The sequence below is a fragment of the Cyprinodon variegatus genome, unplaced genomic scaffold (genome assembly GCF_000732505.1).
Source record: "Cyprinodon variegatus isolate N-32 unplaced genomic scaffold, C_variegatus-1.0 Scaffold646, whole genome shotgun sequence".
NCBI lineage: Eukaryota > Metazoa > Chordata > Actinopteri > Cyprinodontiformes > Cyprinodontidae > Cyprinodon > Cyprinodon variegatus.
The window spans coordinates 426,694-443,271 of record NW_015151099.1 but is presented as its reverse complement, the minus strand read 5'-3'; the positions used below and the strand labels follow the sequence as shown (position 1 = coordinate 443,271).

General features: G+C 38.3%; 1 protein-coding gene across 8 annotated transcripts in view; it reads left to right on the top strand.

Annotated features, from left to right (window-relative positions):
* The window catches only part of prdm16 (PR domain containing 16), a 127,994-nt gene that overhangs the window by 22,056 nt on the left and 89,360 nt on the right, over positions 1 to 16,578 (top strand). For 7 of the 8 annotated variants that reach the window (XM_015393527.1, XM_015393523.1, XM_015393521.1 and 4 more), the window contains exon 2: positions 16,043 to 16,093. In XM_015393527.1, coding sequence (XP_015249013.1) covers positions 16,043 to 16,093 — 51 coding nt within the window. The remainder of the gene's footprint in view (positions 1 to 16,042; positions 16,094 to 16,578) is intronic. The other variant, XM_015393519.1, reaches the window with a different exon arrangement.

The following is a 16,578-nucleotide window of genomic DNA, read 5'->3' as shown; positions in this document are numbered from 1 at the left end:
ATAATTAATTTCCCTTAACCCAAAGCAGTAAACATATTTCATCTCTCAAACGGCTTTGTAAAAATTCACGTTAAACATTTTTAGCCAGTTCAAAGCTATCACCTGTCTTCAAAACTCCCAAATGCCACATCTACCTATTAATGCTCGGCTTCACAGACAGCTTAACTCATGGGTGGTATGACAGAGTCACTTGATGTGACTCAAGCAGGTGACTGATCCCAGTTACCACAGGCAATGATGCTGAAGCTGCCCAAAATGCACAATCAGTTTTAATACTTTTTTTCTTCATTTTGTATTAAACTAGCCAATAGGTGCAGAATCTGTACAAACACACATAAATAACCCCATGCACCCGTTGAGCTTCTTTGCTTTCTAGAGACTTTCGAAGGTCCTTACAGAGAACAGTGAAGGCAGAGTGTGGGCTGTTGGGAATGTTGATTTGCCAATTTGTGTTTTACATAAGCAGTTGAAGCATAATGAAGACTGTAAACATACCCAGTGTGTTTGTATGCCAAGGGGAACTTGTTGAAGAGGAGGAGTGTAGATCTGAGAGACAATGTCTAACTTACTGATTCAGATGACTTCCAACCAAGTTATTTTCTTTTAAGAGAATCAGGCAAAAATACCATGACGGACGAAGTTCAAGAAGAACCCCATGCCCATAGATGGTATTAAGATGTCTTTGATACATGTCTGCCCCCTTCAGTTACCCTCCCTCTCACTACTTAATCTGGGATGGTTGCCAAGTGCCACCGAGGACACCCAGGCTAATAAATCATCCTCGTTTCAACATCTGTCCAGCCCCAATTGGCTGCCCACGGCCACCACCCCATCCCTTGTGAAGATGGGTCCTTGGCTTTATTCCTCTTTCGGCATCCATCCATACTCCCCAGAGACACCCCTTCCCAGACTGACAAAAAGTCTATTGTCCCATGACCAAGTGAAGAAGAGACCCTCTTTTCCCCTCTTTGACAAAAGACGTCTGAAGCCAAGATGGGACTGCCAGCCGAGATGCCTGGGACCCGGCAGGGGTGCCCCCTAGCCCCTTTCTACTTTTCTCCCGCCCTCTGCTGCATCCATCCTTGCTCTCGCTCTCTTTTTATACTTTCAGTTCTCCCCTCCTGTGGGGTCACTCGCTCAGCTCCCACCCCACGCTTTTCACAGTGCTGAACTCTCAGGCTCTCATAAAGACATCAAGTGACAGCAGTGAGAGAAAACAGCCAGATTTGGCAGAAAAAGATATTCGACATGGCTGTCAGTGGCCATTCTGCATGCTTTTTGTTCACTTGGATGTAGTTGAAATAGATAAACAGTCATAGGCTGAAAAGCACAGATCAGAAGCTTGTTGCATTTATTCATTTTGAACTGAAAAGACAAAGAAGCAAAAACCTGCTGATACTAATTAAGGAGAATGAAACAAAACTTAATTCATTGTGTTTTGATTTGTTTTCACAACTTATGCCTAAACTAACCTATTCATTGCCTTTCTGCAGTTTTCTATAAAAAAGGCAAGAGGCCTTGAGCACTGTGGATGTTTTCATGAGGAGGAATATATTTTAGGAAGTTGTCTCCGGGCTCATCTGTTATGAAGCTCTTCCTCCACGCTTACTTACATGGCTTAATTTGTTGTGAATGCACAAGACTTTTTTTCCCAGTATCTCAAAGATGTGGTTACAACAGCGAACAAAATGAACAACAAGACAAAGGCCAGGCCTCAGACTCATTTATCCAATGAACAAAATAATACCTCAAATGCATCTCAGAAAAAGCATCTTTAACTCTCCATTACTGAACAGGCTTAAATCAGAGGTTACCTGGAGTTTTGCGGTGGGATGAGGGAAGGAAGCAACCTTTGTTAAAAGAGGAAAGCAATAACCCTAGAGAGGGGGATGAATGCAATTTCTGTTGGCATGCGTATAAAGCTCTATCTTAGAACTCTTGGAACTACATGAGCAGTCTCCTCATGATTTAAATGGCCAAACAAAAAACTTGTAATAATCATTAGAATCCAACTAACCAGCATTAGTAAACAACAGGTTGCTCCTGCTGTCAGAATTAGGAATTGAATCTTTTTCAACAAAACTCAACAGAATTTCAGTTCCCTCCGATTTAAAGCCTGCTTTTGTGGTTTCCATGACCCATGATGTATCTATATGACTGTAACATAAGCATGCATCATACAGGATATTGGATTTCATCTGTTATCACACACAAACACATCAAAGATAATAATTTAAGTTTGCAGATTAAACCTAAATCACTATAAGCTTTTTAAAACAGAGGTCTTGCTTGATTTAGACTGGAAACTTTTCAGTGAGATCATACTTGAGATATAAAGCTAGAGTTTAACTGTTCTTCTGTTAAGTAAAATTATACTGTTGTTCCCTTTGAGATACTACAGCATATACAGTACACAGTTTTCTCATCTGATTTATTTTTCTTCAATAAAAGTATATTTCTTTAAATAGATACAATCTGGACCCTCAATGCAGAATTCGTAAGGACATTTTAAAAATCAACGGAAAGTTAAAAGCTACATCTTAAGGAAGATGAAGTGAAGTGTGAATTACTCGAAACCAATACCTCTATTGCAATTTCTAAAATAATAACAGAATTCTATGTTTTCATTGCTGTTTCACCGGTGTACTAAAAAAAACTTTATTTTATGCAAATGTTTTCATTTTACTGAAACTGCTCAGGCATTAAAGAACATTTACCCACAAGGTTTTATGATTAATTAGTCAATTAGTGTTTGTGGCATTTAATGTTTCAAATTTTATTGTGAATTACGCACATGGAGGCACCATAATTAATGTTTTGTGCGTGTTTTTGTTGAGATCATTACGCATGGAAATGTATTTGCGTCCGTTTAAGAATTTTGAATAGAAGCTCATTATAAGTGGCATGTTATGGGGGAAAAACAACTCTAAAAATGATTTAATACTGTTCCCATTTTGACTAAACCTACATTTTATGACCTGATATCAAAAATACTATTATATAGTGCATTATTTTTTTTTTACGCCAGAAGGATTTTTAATCAGATCTGTACTTTACAGCAAACTGCATTCCATCACAGCTCCTCTCTGCCCCTCAAAACATTTAGATTTCCAATTAGCCACAGAGAAGAATAGCTAATTTACCACAGCATGCAGGCGTCTGATGTCTCAATCTGGCCAGTGTCAGCTCTGTGAAAAGTAGCACCCTGTATCCACAGTCACACACTTACATTGAGACACAGAATCCCACAAAGAAAGGAAGCTATTCCTAAAGATTGAAATATAATAGCATGAGGATTGTGAATAAGTTTGAATGAACTGAAACCAAGTGAAGCAAAATGAAAAAAAAAAAAATGTGTAAAGGAATGTTATTGAAGAGCAGCAGGACGGACATCATCTCTGTTGGGTCCCCAGATTGACTTGTCTCAGATCGGACAGCCAGCCAGCTCCTCTACACAACAACCACATTGTCCACTGCCCCAGTGAGCCGGAGCACAGCTCAGCTCCTGAGGGGGCTGCACAGAGACATGGATATTGTGAATGCATGTTAGCCTTGTCTGTATACTGTGCATAGGGCATGAAGCAATGAAGCAGAGGGGAGAGAGAGGAAGCATGGCGGTACATGAGAAATGAAATGCATATGGAAGTTATTGAAAGCCACAGAAAAGCTAGGCCTAGCCGACAGCCTAACTGCCTCTGAAAACAGTGGCAGTTATGGTCTAACCTCCAGCAGACAGCAATCAGGCTGCTCTCAGTTTGGAGAAGCAGGTAATATTTCTGTTAAACATTCCAAGTTAACCAACGTCCGTAATGGGGCATCAAGAACAGTAAATGTTAAACAAATAAAATATATGTCAAACCACAAAAATGTCATAGTGGCTCTGGTTAACGATATGATACGATACAATGTGTATTTTTTAAACTGCGTCTTGTTTCAAGCAGTTATTTACTATGAAGACTCTGTGCTGCAACTATGTCCATGATCTGTGTAACACATTCCTTCTGCAACACAGCATGGTAATTCAGACAGCGTTGTAAAGAAGGATCTGTGTTACGCAGCCTGTGAGGCTGTCAGTGCAAAAGTGATTCTGTTTTTAAAATCAACATTACACCATTTGGTCCAAAAGCAAAAAAAGCTTTTTAAGCTTGAATTTTTTTACTCTTTTGACATTCCACTAAATAAAGGTGTAAGCTGTTTGTCTGTAAGAAATTGTTGATGTATCTTTAGACTGATACAATTCTAACTGCTCTCCACTGCTCTTAAAAAAAGAAAAAAAAAGAAATATAAATATCAAGCTTAGAAACTTAATATCGAAAGTGGACAAAAAGTAGGCAAAAACCATGTTTCTGTACCTGCAGCCTTTATAATGATGTAGTTCTTTCCATTTTTTGCACAGTGAAAAATGAAGGAATGGCTCAGTTATTTCAGTTTATTATCAGTAAATATATTTCTTCGTAAGTAGTAGAAATATGTACTGTATGCATGAGTTAATCCTCACATTTGCAAATAGTTCACCAGAAAGATGAATTATATAAAGGAATTTAAAAGTTAACAACAAATAAAAAGAGGCTGTTTCTATCCATGGGAAACAATCATATTGGTGGTTAACTCTTTTAGGCTTTAACAATAGTCAGTTATACTGTGCCAGTTTTCTAAGCAGGATGACACCCCACAGTCATAACTCCAATTCATAAAATGCCAATCAGAGTTTTTCATATCCATGTCGAAAATTCTTCTTCTATCAACATAAGGACGTATCTAAAAGGAGAATGTTTTATCAATTTTTAGATATGTATAAATTGTTTGCCACTAATGTTTGTTAAACTTCCTGGCCAAACTTCTTGGAGTGGAAGCCAACTTTAAAAATGTGTCCCTTTTACTTTCAGCATTGGTTGAAAAAACTCTGCTTTTTTAAGGCACAGACAAACATCCCACAGACAAGTGTTGTGGATTTGGGCCAGTCTTCTTTGTTAATGCAGGGCTGTTTGAGAGTTTAAGGAAAGTTGTTTGGCTCTTTTAATTGTTTTTCCTTCCTTCTAGTTACAGTATGTTTACATCCATATGATGCTGTTTTAACTTGGTCATTAAATTTAATGCAGAGCTGCTTACATACCTTCAGCAAAACCATCTTGCAGCTTTCATCAAATCCTAAGTCTTAGTCTTTATAGCCTATAGACTTGCAGTTTTCTATGATTTCTTTGTTTTGATAGTTCTTGCTGTGCTCCCTTAAAACTCTTGTGGCAGAGCGCAGACCTATGTCAGTATGTGATGCAGATAATTGTTTAGTTTGTGTACATGTTTCAGACACTACTACTGTGTTCATTGTGCATGTTAAAAGTGCTGTGAAAAGCCTTCTTTTAGTCTAAGAATATATTTACTTTTCATCTTCCATTTTTTAAATAACATTAAACTCTTTTTAAAACTTACGTAATGATACAAGACTGGGCAAAATGTTTGTGAGCTTCGGTTTTGGCTGTCTCCAAAAATCAGCTGGATCGAGTTTGTGTCTTTCTCCTTGCCTTGATGGAAAACTTGGGAAAGTGTGGTGCTATCATATTGAGTAATGGTTACATGTAAGTAGCAGAGCTGCATGAATAGAATAGGGAAAAACATGTCTAGTCTGTCTCCTAAAAGACAAACATCAGCTGCAGTGTCTTGGCTCGTCTGTGCTTACTTTCCCAGACTACTATTAAACATGCTCATGCCCCCACGCCTCTCAAAATGATCTTGATTTTGCTTTTATCTGTTTACTCGCATTACCCAGAGGCCAGCTTGACTGACACAACCCACCGATGTGCATCTGTAGCCAATCCTCATTCACCTAAAGCCCATCAGCGGCCATAGTCTTTATCTTCCCCAAGGCAGCTCTGTGATAACATATTGTTAACAACAATAATGTGCAGCCAAAGGAGCCACTGGAGTTGCCCCTGTCAGGGTGAGTAAGTAAGGTCAAGGACTTTTATCACCCAGTGACATTGCACCAAATGCGTCCCAGCTTCATTTTAGTACCATCTTTCTCCAGTGCAATGTGTCTCCTTCTGTCTTTGTTATATCTTATGTCAATCGTTTTGGTTTCAAATTCCTTCTCCCTTAGTCCTGTCCTTTCCAACATTAATAGAAAGGGGGGAAGCAAACTGGAAAGAACTGAGCAGTGCATTCTAGCCCCTGTGCCTGGGGGAAAAATTCTGGTGTTATTTTAGAAATCACACTGTTAAAGATTAATGTGAGCCTGGAGGAGTGTGTCATCATTCCTTAACGACAGGGCCGAGACGCCGAATAAAGCCAACACTGTGCTCTGCGGCTCAGCCCAAGGACAGATAAGTCTCGCTCTGCTCACCAGCGCTTTTCCTCCTCCTTTGTCTGATAACTCGTCCCCTAAGTAATTTCATTGAATTGAAATAGTTGAAATGTGATTTATTAAGTGACACCAAAACTTAAATCTTCCTGTTATTCATTTATTTATTTTTTTGGTATTGTTTTTACAGGAAAGAAAAAATAGGAGCATGATAAAAATTTGGATACATTTTATCTTTGCTGTTATAATAACAAAAAATAGTCAGAAGGGTGTTTGCAAACATTTTCCTTGCTGATTACCCTTGTTAGATGACTAATGGAAAGTCCCAGTTTCAAGCTGTGACCATGCAGCAACCCCCCCCCCATAAAGTCATCAGTCATTATCCCATAGACAGGCTAGACAGACAGCAATAAACTTGGGTTCAGAGGCTAAGACAGCGCATCCTACTATCTGTTCCTATCAATACTTTGTTTCTCTAACAGCCAGGGAAATAGTGATAACTGCATATTAAAGATTAAAACACCATTGAAGATTATGATAACAGTTGTTCACAGCTGATGATGCAGTGATAAAAATAATAACCCTGTGAGGTCTTGTGAGTCTTCGGTGTGTATATGGGACATGGTATCCGTTTACTGATAACGGAAGAGCTCGATAAGCCACACGACATCAGTCGCAGAGACAAAGATAAATAGGGCTTCTCACTAATAGCATTGTAAAGAGTCCTCGTCTTATATGGCCCGCCCCAAAAGCCCGAAGTTCAGCTTTATGGAAATTTATAATCAGGTGAATTTTGAAATGTGAGCTCTTGTCTTGACAACATGAAACACCTCTGGTACAGTTCTTAACATATCAGTAACTGCACTTTGAAATTATGTGAAGTATCTGCTATTAACTGGCGGGTACATTGTTAGGAAGAAGTGGTGCATTGCCTTAATAAAACTAACAATGTCACCCAAATCATTTGCAACATTGTTATTTTTAATTCCTTTGAAGACTGAAACGGTGTCCTCAAATGATCAAAGTCTGTGCTACTTGATTCAGAGTGGGACTGCTACTTTATCATTTTAAGAAGACTCCCCAAGGCCATAGATGTTACTGTATCACTTTCTAGAAACCAACAACCTTTAGGTAGTTCACCCTCCAGAGTTAAACATTTTACAACTGTTGAAACAGGAAAGTACAGAATCAGGGTTTTACAATGGTCTGAGACAGTGTAGCCACAATCAATTTCATTAGCCATATAAATCATGACAACTTGACATTTATTATGCAGGTGATGGGCTTATCCTATGAACTTGGAGACAGCTCCTCTGCTGATAAATGTTGCTATCTTGTAAAAGCAGGCACGGAGGAGGGGAATAAAACTGGTGCATAAGAGATCTACTGTAGAGATTATGCCAAAAAATAAAAAAAAAGAATAATAAAAAGGTTTCATCTGTTATTTGAAATGGGAATAATCTGTCTATATATTTTTTCATTATAAGTCGAAAGTACGTTTTTTTGTTTCTCAATATATCTTTTCTCTTATTATGTACCAGAGTGCAATTAAACTGCTGGAATCAGTATAAGGGAGAAAAGTCATGGTTTTTTCTTTGCAGTTTGGTTTGAAATAGAGACTTTTAGTTTGGAAGAAGTGGTTGGATTGAGAGCTGTAGAGGCAGTATAGGACCAGTACTGCACTGAGGAAGAAGAAGTTTTTGATTTTACTGTGGTGGTGTAATTGTGTGTCTAAACTTTTTAAGTGCTCCATGTAGTGCAAAAAGACATTTTAATAGTATTTTGTTTTTGGATTCAAGCTTTTATTTGTTTTTTTTTGTTTTTTTTTCCTTCTCTTCTTCTTGTATTCAAAGGTGCTGCTCTTACGTCACAACCTCTGTTCTTTTTGCATGCTAGCCCATTCAGTGTTCACAAGGCATTGCACAACATGCGAAGAAATGCATTGTAAACACATGAATGATGCAAATGATCCGAAATGCTTCAATAACATCACTAAAATCATGCAAAATAGACTAAATCAAAAACACAACGAAAAAGTGAAAGAGAAAATCTACAATCACAGAAAACAGAAGCAAAAGAATAAAATACAAACACCAATAAAACAACACTTCAAATACGTCTTTTTCAGCAGTTTTACTCGGCTCATTCAGGTCCTATTTTATTTGTGGATGTTTTTTTATACTTACAAAGTTCTTTCATCAATGATCAGAAACAGTTACATTTGTATTTCACATTATTTGGTTACACTCTTAGAGAAACGGTCAAAGCTTTTTTGCCATTGTTTGGAATAGATTCAGCAGTGTTAGCACTTAATGGCTGCTGGATTTAGCGAATCTAAACAACGGATGGTCATCATAATTCAAAGATAATTATATGCATTTGGTAATCAGGTTTGTTTTCTTTGCTCTTTTGTTCGTTTTTTTTTTTCTTTCGTTTTTTTTACTTTGTTAAAGAACATTGCAAAACCAGCTAAACAGACCATTTAGGACTAGTATCACCAGACAATATCTGTTGGCAGTAGCAGCTGGCTCAACTGCTCTGACTTTATATGTTTCCACCGTGCAAATAATCTGATGGTCCACCAAAGGGAATCGCAAGGATTAAAGGAGTACTGGTCTCAGTCCATTTGTTTTACACAAATGCTTTCTGTGCTTTAACAGCAAGTCATTCTCAAAATAATATGCAGGCTAATGGCAGTCATCAAGACAATTAGGCCAACTATAATTATTTTTTGGCATTTACACTGTGGACGTGAGTTCTAAGAGCTTTTATTTTTGTTTTTAAAAGGAGTGTAAGCTCTACCTGCTTGAAACTGTAGGGCAGAAACACATTCATGATTACAGCTGTGCAGAAACTTTCTGAAACCATGCAACCAAGTTTACCAGATATTGCATATAGAAACATCATAAAACAGGAATTGTAAAATGTGTAATGTCTGACAGATAATTCTCTTCTATTTCATTCACTTCTGCCCCATGTGTGACCTGATGTCTGTGCACTCTATCTACTATAGATACAGAGGGAGTCGGAAAATACTTTCTAATAATGACATAAGAATAAAGAACTGATACGAAAGAATAAAAATATGAAAATGCATGTGGGAGAAGGTTTAAAGGTGATGAAACAATTAAGTATCTTTTCTCATGGTTTTTTTTTTTTTGTGGTCGTCCAACACCAAGCACAACTTAGCTCTAAAGGGCTGTAAAGGGGAAGGAAAAGGATATATGATTTTTTACATATTTAAAAGCTTGAGGAGCTACAGCAATCCATAGTGTTTAAAGTGTTGGAATGGACTAGACAAAGCACAAGCCTAAATCTAAGTGACAGCATGCGACAAGTTTTAAATCAAGTTTTTTTACATGGTCTAAAACAATATTTTGATATTGTCTTCACTAAACCACTGGACAATCAGTTCTTTGACATTGGAGGAAGTGAGGTTTAAGAAAGCTGTCTTAACTATAATTTGACGCTCCTCCCTAACTCTGGAGCTCGCCTCGGCCAACCCCTGCCTCCGCCCAGCTGAAGTGCACTTTGTGCTTTGTTTTACCCCTGTGTTGCTCTGATCTTCTATTAGAGTAGCTCCAAAGCTAACCCCAGCCACCCGCTGCCACTACCTTGCAGAGGTGCTCTCTCTATCTCAGCGTCTTTCTGCGATCTACCACATTCCTACCGCGATCTGAGGTGGAAAGTACAGCTGAAAGCAACCATAATCAAGACAAAGCTCCTGAAGTAGGTGATGGTACCCTCTAAACTGTCTCCACCTCTGGGGGTTCTGGTGAATCCAGGGATGCCAATGCCAGCAGCTTTGTTCGACCTTTAATGATAAATAAAGCACCATAATCTGCTCCGTAAAATCCTATGTTGAGGTGAAACTAATAGCGGATAGATGCCCCTCCGGTTTGATGAAGGAGTGGAGCCTGTCGTCAACAGTACGAATCTCAATCAATAAGGGACCCAACACCTATATTTTGTTTCCTCTTCAAATAAGAGCAATATTTTTTGTTTAAAATTTTGAATTTATATTGACAACACTGAAGGACAGTCAAAGTCAGATTTATGTAATGCATAAATTTAGACATTCATTTATGCAATGGATGCATATACATCTTGCTTAGTTGAGGTATGCAAAATGTAAAGCTGAAACATTTTGACCTTTGATTGGATGTATTTGCACTTAAGTCAAGACCTTAAATCTCAGAGTCATAACCTTCTGCTTGCTTAAGGCAGTATGTCTTATTGAAAGAATAGAGGTCAAGAGAAATAAAGCAATATTATTTTCTCTCTGTTTCCCCATGTCAATAAATGGCAACTTTTATCAAAATGAGGGCACAAGATGTGATAAATCATCACCTCAAAGGCGTACTACAGTTGCTGCCGATGCTTTATCTTCAATCCTCTTAGTCCAAAGGTAGGGTTATTTATTGGACTTCAATGTTGCAGCTGTCATAGCATCTGCTAGGAGAAGATCTATAAGCCCACCCTTATTCACTTATGATTATTACAGATCATCTCCACAAATGACTTATCAATAAAGCAGAGGCCAAGCAGATAATTTATCTGCACGTTTCTGTCAATATCAGGTTCTGAATCAACTGCCTTAAAAGGCTAATGACAACTGGTGATGGATGGTTGTACATGGCTCCTAGGAAAATATGACCCTTTTAATAAATTTGCAATATTCTTTTTTTTTCTCCGCCTCCCTCCATCTCTCCTTGCCGCATTCCTCTCAATATCCTCTCATGAAAGTGAACTTCTTTCCCAAGGTTTGTTTACTGAGTGAGTTCTATTCAATTTGTAACATCGCATTCCATTGGTGGAAATACGTTTAACTCCTTTTTTGTCAGGTTATAAATGCAAATATTTGAATTGTACAGGACTGCCGAGTGTTTGACTCTACAGTTTGTATCTGTGCAAGACCTTTGAATTATGCAGGACTATGAAATGATGAGACAAGTCCGCCCAGGGTCAATGCAAACTCTGCCAGGATATTTCACTATGGCATTTTCTTAATAAATCACATAAAGACTCTAGGGACATACGAGGTCAGAGCTTGTTCTGTAAATATTAGCAGCTTGTGTTTGACAAGTGGCCATGACTTTTCAGAGTCACACAATACTTCTGAATGTTTGCCTTCCAAATCTAAGCTTTGTGCGCTAAGCTCTATCTCGCCGACAGTGTTCAGCTCCATCACAGGCCACACCCAGACCCATCTGGATGTGAGGTTGGGTAATAGATTTTTTTGATTTTGTTTTGTAGTGTGATAAATGTTAGCCAAATCTGATCTTTTTTGTGTCTCCTTAGGCTGTTATATTCTGCCAAACTTTTTGTTTTTCCTTTTGCCTTGAAAAATAGCATTAGGTTCGCTCAAAGAAAGAACATTTTAAGAAAAGTTTAAACATTATGATTATATCATTAAAAATTAGACACATTTTTATTCTTAAAATAATTATCAGGAGGCACAGTGTGAAAGTTTCCTATGAGCTCTAACTCAAAGGTATGCCTTGGCAAAAGCCCCCACAGGTTTTTCACCTATTAAAGTAATCATAAATATATTAGTTTTGATGGACGCCCAACTTCCTTCTATTAAGCAGTGCAAATTTCAGCTCTTTTCTTTACCTTATCATGCCTCAGTCTTCCCACTTCGCTTTTTAATCTCTGTGAGAAACCTCATTGTTTTGGCATGTTTTTAAGCAGTCATAGTCCTGGACTTGTTTTGGGTTAGCTGGCAAACGCCCTATCTCAGGGAAGTCCAAAAATAGCCTTATTTTACACCCTTTTAAAGGACATGCTTGAGAAAAGACGTGGAGCCATGAGCAGACACTATCTGACTTGATGCTAAAAAGCACACTGATTTAGGCATGCATCCCCAGTCAGGCAGTCTCTGGCAAGAAAGAGCAAAAGGGTTGTAATCAGGGGGATTTTTATATAATAGCAAGAGTCACTATAATCAAAAGATACATAGGAAACTTATTTTCACTCTTGTTCCTCCTCATTTTCTGGGGTCATTGGTGTTATTTCAATGATTGGAAGTACAGGTACTCTGATCTTGCTAGTATCAAGTAGTCGGAAAAGTCAGATCTATTTTCCGATTAAGTTTGACATAAAAGTGCACTTCTATTTTAAAAGCTTTCAGCACTGCAAAACTTAATTCATGTATTTCTTTTCCACATTTTTCTATCTTGACGTTTGACATAAAATGACATACTGGGCATTTTATTATTCAACAGAGTCCATTGTTAATGATTGCTTTCTCTCCCATCTATACGTCAAAAAGATCAATGACCCATCCTAGGCAAAGCCAGCACAATGAAGGTCTGTCAACGGGCCAAGACGCTGCAAAAGCTCCCAATAAATGTGTAGCAAAACTTTCAATTTGTGGCTTTTTTGGTGTGGCTCTTGCAGCCAATGGGTTGTCAGTTGGGGCCCCAATTCAAGACTTGAGGTTTGTTTGCTGCTGGTTCTTTTTGGAAACTTGCGGCTTTGTGACATCTACAGTCATCCATTGGGCCATGGTCCTGTATTGCCTCACATTACCCGAAGTCGAGAAGAATTGTTTTTGGCAACAGAATGCTAACATTTTCCAACAGTGTGTACCTCCAAGTGGGGCCCTTTTCTTATTCTCACTCCTGTCTGGCCAATGATGAGCAAACTCTGACCTTAACCATGTTTTCAAGGATTACTTTAGCTGAGTTAGTAAACCTGGCTAATTCTCTTTCTTAATGTACTCTTAACAGACGGTTCTATAGGGCTAGTTTTCTTTGCTGTATAGAATTTTGCTCTCTCATGGGTTTTAGTGTCTGATGTTTCTTTTAAAAATAATGAGGTCAGTCCTCTCATTAAGTGTCTTTCTGCACATCGAGTTTTAATTTGTCTGCTTAGTCATCAGTAACAGAAATGATCTTAAAGTGGTGGTGAAAAACTCCTGACTGTGTCCAACAACAAAGACTGTCCTATAAAGCTCTAAAAAAAAGGTGGGGTTTTCCATCTCTAATGCCCATGGTGTAAGCTCACACCGCAGACATGATGAGATACAAAAACACAAGCTGGTTAAAATGGGTTCCTAAAGAGGGTCTGGACGACTCTCGATGGAAGGATTCTGCAGGTGGCTGCACTTTCATCGAGGCACGTCTAGATTTGTTTACATTTGAGGTCATGTGGGCCAGAGAGGGAAGCTGTGTGCCCAGACACACATTTACACACTCTGTCTAATTACCCTCACTTCAGTGTTTTCTCTATTCCATGAGAATTATTGACATGTCAGAATTTAGCCAGCTAGATACAAACCAAATGGATGATTTACCCGTGCTTCATATAGTTAGAAGTCTTACAACCCCAGAGGAAAAGTCACTTTGAAAAGATAGTGACATATGCCGTAAGCCATTGTTCTGTTGTCTGAAAAGTTTCTACCCCTAATTAATGAGTTGTGCTGTTGGGTTACATAATATGTTGTTGGTGTTTGTGTTGTTGTGCTTCTCTAGCTATCTCCAATAAACTGTGATCAAAAAAGCACCTCAACTTACCTTTGTATTAATGCTAACATCATAGACGTTAATTACTTTTCTTTACAAGTTAAACAGTGTAGATTAACTCTTAAGTTGTGTTGTAGAACAACCCAGAATCAGTGTTTTTTCTGACAATAAACTAAGTGTAATTAATTTAACTTATGCCTGCTTGCATGTCTTTTGGATTTTTCTGTTACTCTTCGATCATTTCAGACACACACATTCACACATTACTCTCAATATTAATTTTGGGACTTTGCATTGACTTCATTTCACATTCATTTCTATGGCAGACCCTTACCCTAAGCCTAATGATTACCAACATATACTATACCCAACCCTAAACCTAACAAACTCTATTCACTTGTTAGACCTCAACCCAAGAAGAGAACCTTTTCTCATTGGGACTGGTCAACTAGTCACTAAAAGTGCTTGTAAGTCCCCACAATGTAGCATATTCCTGGGAAATTGACATTACATTGTCCCCACAAGGTTACAAATACATGGCCACCCAATACACACATTGACACTAAGCAGGTAGCTAAATAGAGATGGATGTTGTATGTCTGTGTTTGAGGGGGTGGGTTGTTGTGTAGTTGTTTAGCGTCTGGTAGCATTTTAGATGAACCAACAAATCTATTTTGTAAACTGTTGCAGCTGGATTGGTGCATTACAACAAACAGGAGCCAAACCCAACCGCTCTGTCTCTTTAATACAATCTCTGCATTACTGTCAATGGCCTTTACAATGTTTATACTTGTTTTTTTGTTTTTTTTGTCTCCAAACCAGATACACTAACAAAGGATGCCTTAAAATTCTAAATTACAAATTTTTAAACACAAAACTATCAACTCAAATGTACCCAATAAAGGGTTTGATTAAAAAGTAGAGCAGACTTTAACCCTGCTACAAAGAATGAAGTGACAGATGCATCTTTAAAAAAGCTTCTATTGCTATCCATGTAGGTTTTTTGTAAAACCTTGAGACACTTTAAGAAGGGATCGTCTGTAATGGTTTAGACATACAGATAGTAGGTGGAGAAAACGGTTTAAGTATCCACAGTGCAATTACAACCATTTGGTGAGACTGAACACATGTAGCCTATTTAGTTGACTCTTAAGCAAGACGATAGAATAAACCACATGGTTTTCTAATTGGTTTAATAGTCTAATGAACAGTCTCCACGGCATTTGTATTAAGGCATCCAATGGTCTGTGTAGAAGTTTCAGATCATACACATAGATCATTAGAATTTCTTGTTAATTGAGGCTTCGCATTTAAATAAAAGAAGTTATTGTATGGCAGAATTTAAAGAATACTGCCACAGTCTCCATAGAAGATTCCAAAACAGATAAATGTCTCTCTCCCAATTATGGTGGACCACACTGGTTAAGGAAATATAAAACTCCATATGTCAGCTCTAATATAAAGGCTAACAGTTCTGACAAAACCCCCATACAACAAGCCTTCTGTTAAAGGGCAGATTGGGAGGATATGGTGCAGGAAAGCAAAGCCCAAATATGCTGTGCTGAGAAAGATTTCAACATAATTTCACCTAAGCCCTGCACACCAGTCCCCCACCTAAGACTGGTCTGAACAGTCAACATCTCTTTTTTGATCCTTGGCAGGACAGAGACGAGCAGAGAAGGGGAGACGTTGGGTTGCCACTCTGTATGAAACACCCACTCATTGCAGTGGGTGCTGCCCCTTCTTTTCATCATGCCCCCACTTCCTTCATTTCCTCTGGCAGACAGTGGGAGCATTCTGCCACCCATCTGCCCCCTTGTAAATATTGCTTGAAGGCTTAATTATGCACGCTCTCACCAACGAATACACTCATACATTCTCAGCGAACTTTCCAGCAATTCTGTAGTGCAGAATTAACATCAAATGTGGGGCCCTCATTCATTCAGATTAGCTTTATGTTATGTTTCACTTCTGGTTGTGTTTTGGTGACCTCTTGGCCCATTATGACATCCCTTTGGTTATATTTGTAACCCGCAGGGTTTGTGTGATGAACTATGAACGTCCCTCTTTGTCATCATCAAGCAGCTTGGGTCACAACAGAAGGCTGAGGGCCTCTGAAAGGCTGGAATCAATCATATTTTTAATGGATCTTTGAGCAGATTTCTTTTCATGGGAGAATTAAATGTTGCAAGCTATTTTTATGGTAATTTCAGAATAAATATGTATATTTGTATCAAAACTGTAATTATGAATATATGTTTTGCTTTTTTTTTCACAGCAGATGATAAATGACCATGCAGATGACTCCCCAGACAGCTGCATCAAAAAGGTAAGATAATCATCTCTTTATCTATTGTTTTTATAACCCCCTCTCTTTGTTTATTTTACTAGCATCCATATTTCCTTGCATCACATTAATGGCTCTATGGATAGAACATTTTGATTTCGTGCTTTTCAGTGGTGTGCAGTTTACTGAAGGCCTTGCTTATCAGAAAGAACCTAAAGTGATCACCCATCTAGTAAGTCCTCTGTTTACTAATGAACATGCTGTGACCGACACGTCTCATTGACCAGTCACTGACCACTTTATGAGGTGATGAATTTATTGAAGAGGCACTGCAGTTTGTTTTTACGGCCAGTGTCACAGGGTCAAAACACAACGGCTGGAGAGTTCATGTCCATCTAATGGTCCATGAAAGAACAATGGCTGCTGCAAAGGGCAAACCATGAAGAAACTTTCTGGGAAATGCTGAAAGTATGCAGGCACAACTCCAACTTCAGTTAATGACAGGAGAGGGTGTTTGAAATGAAGGT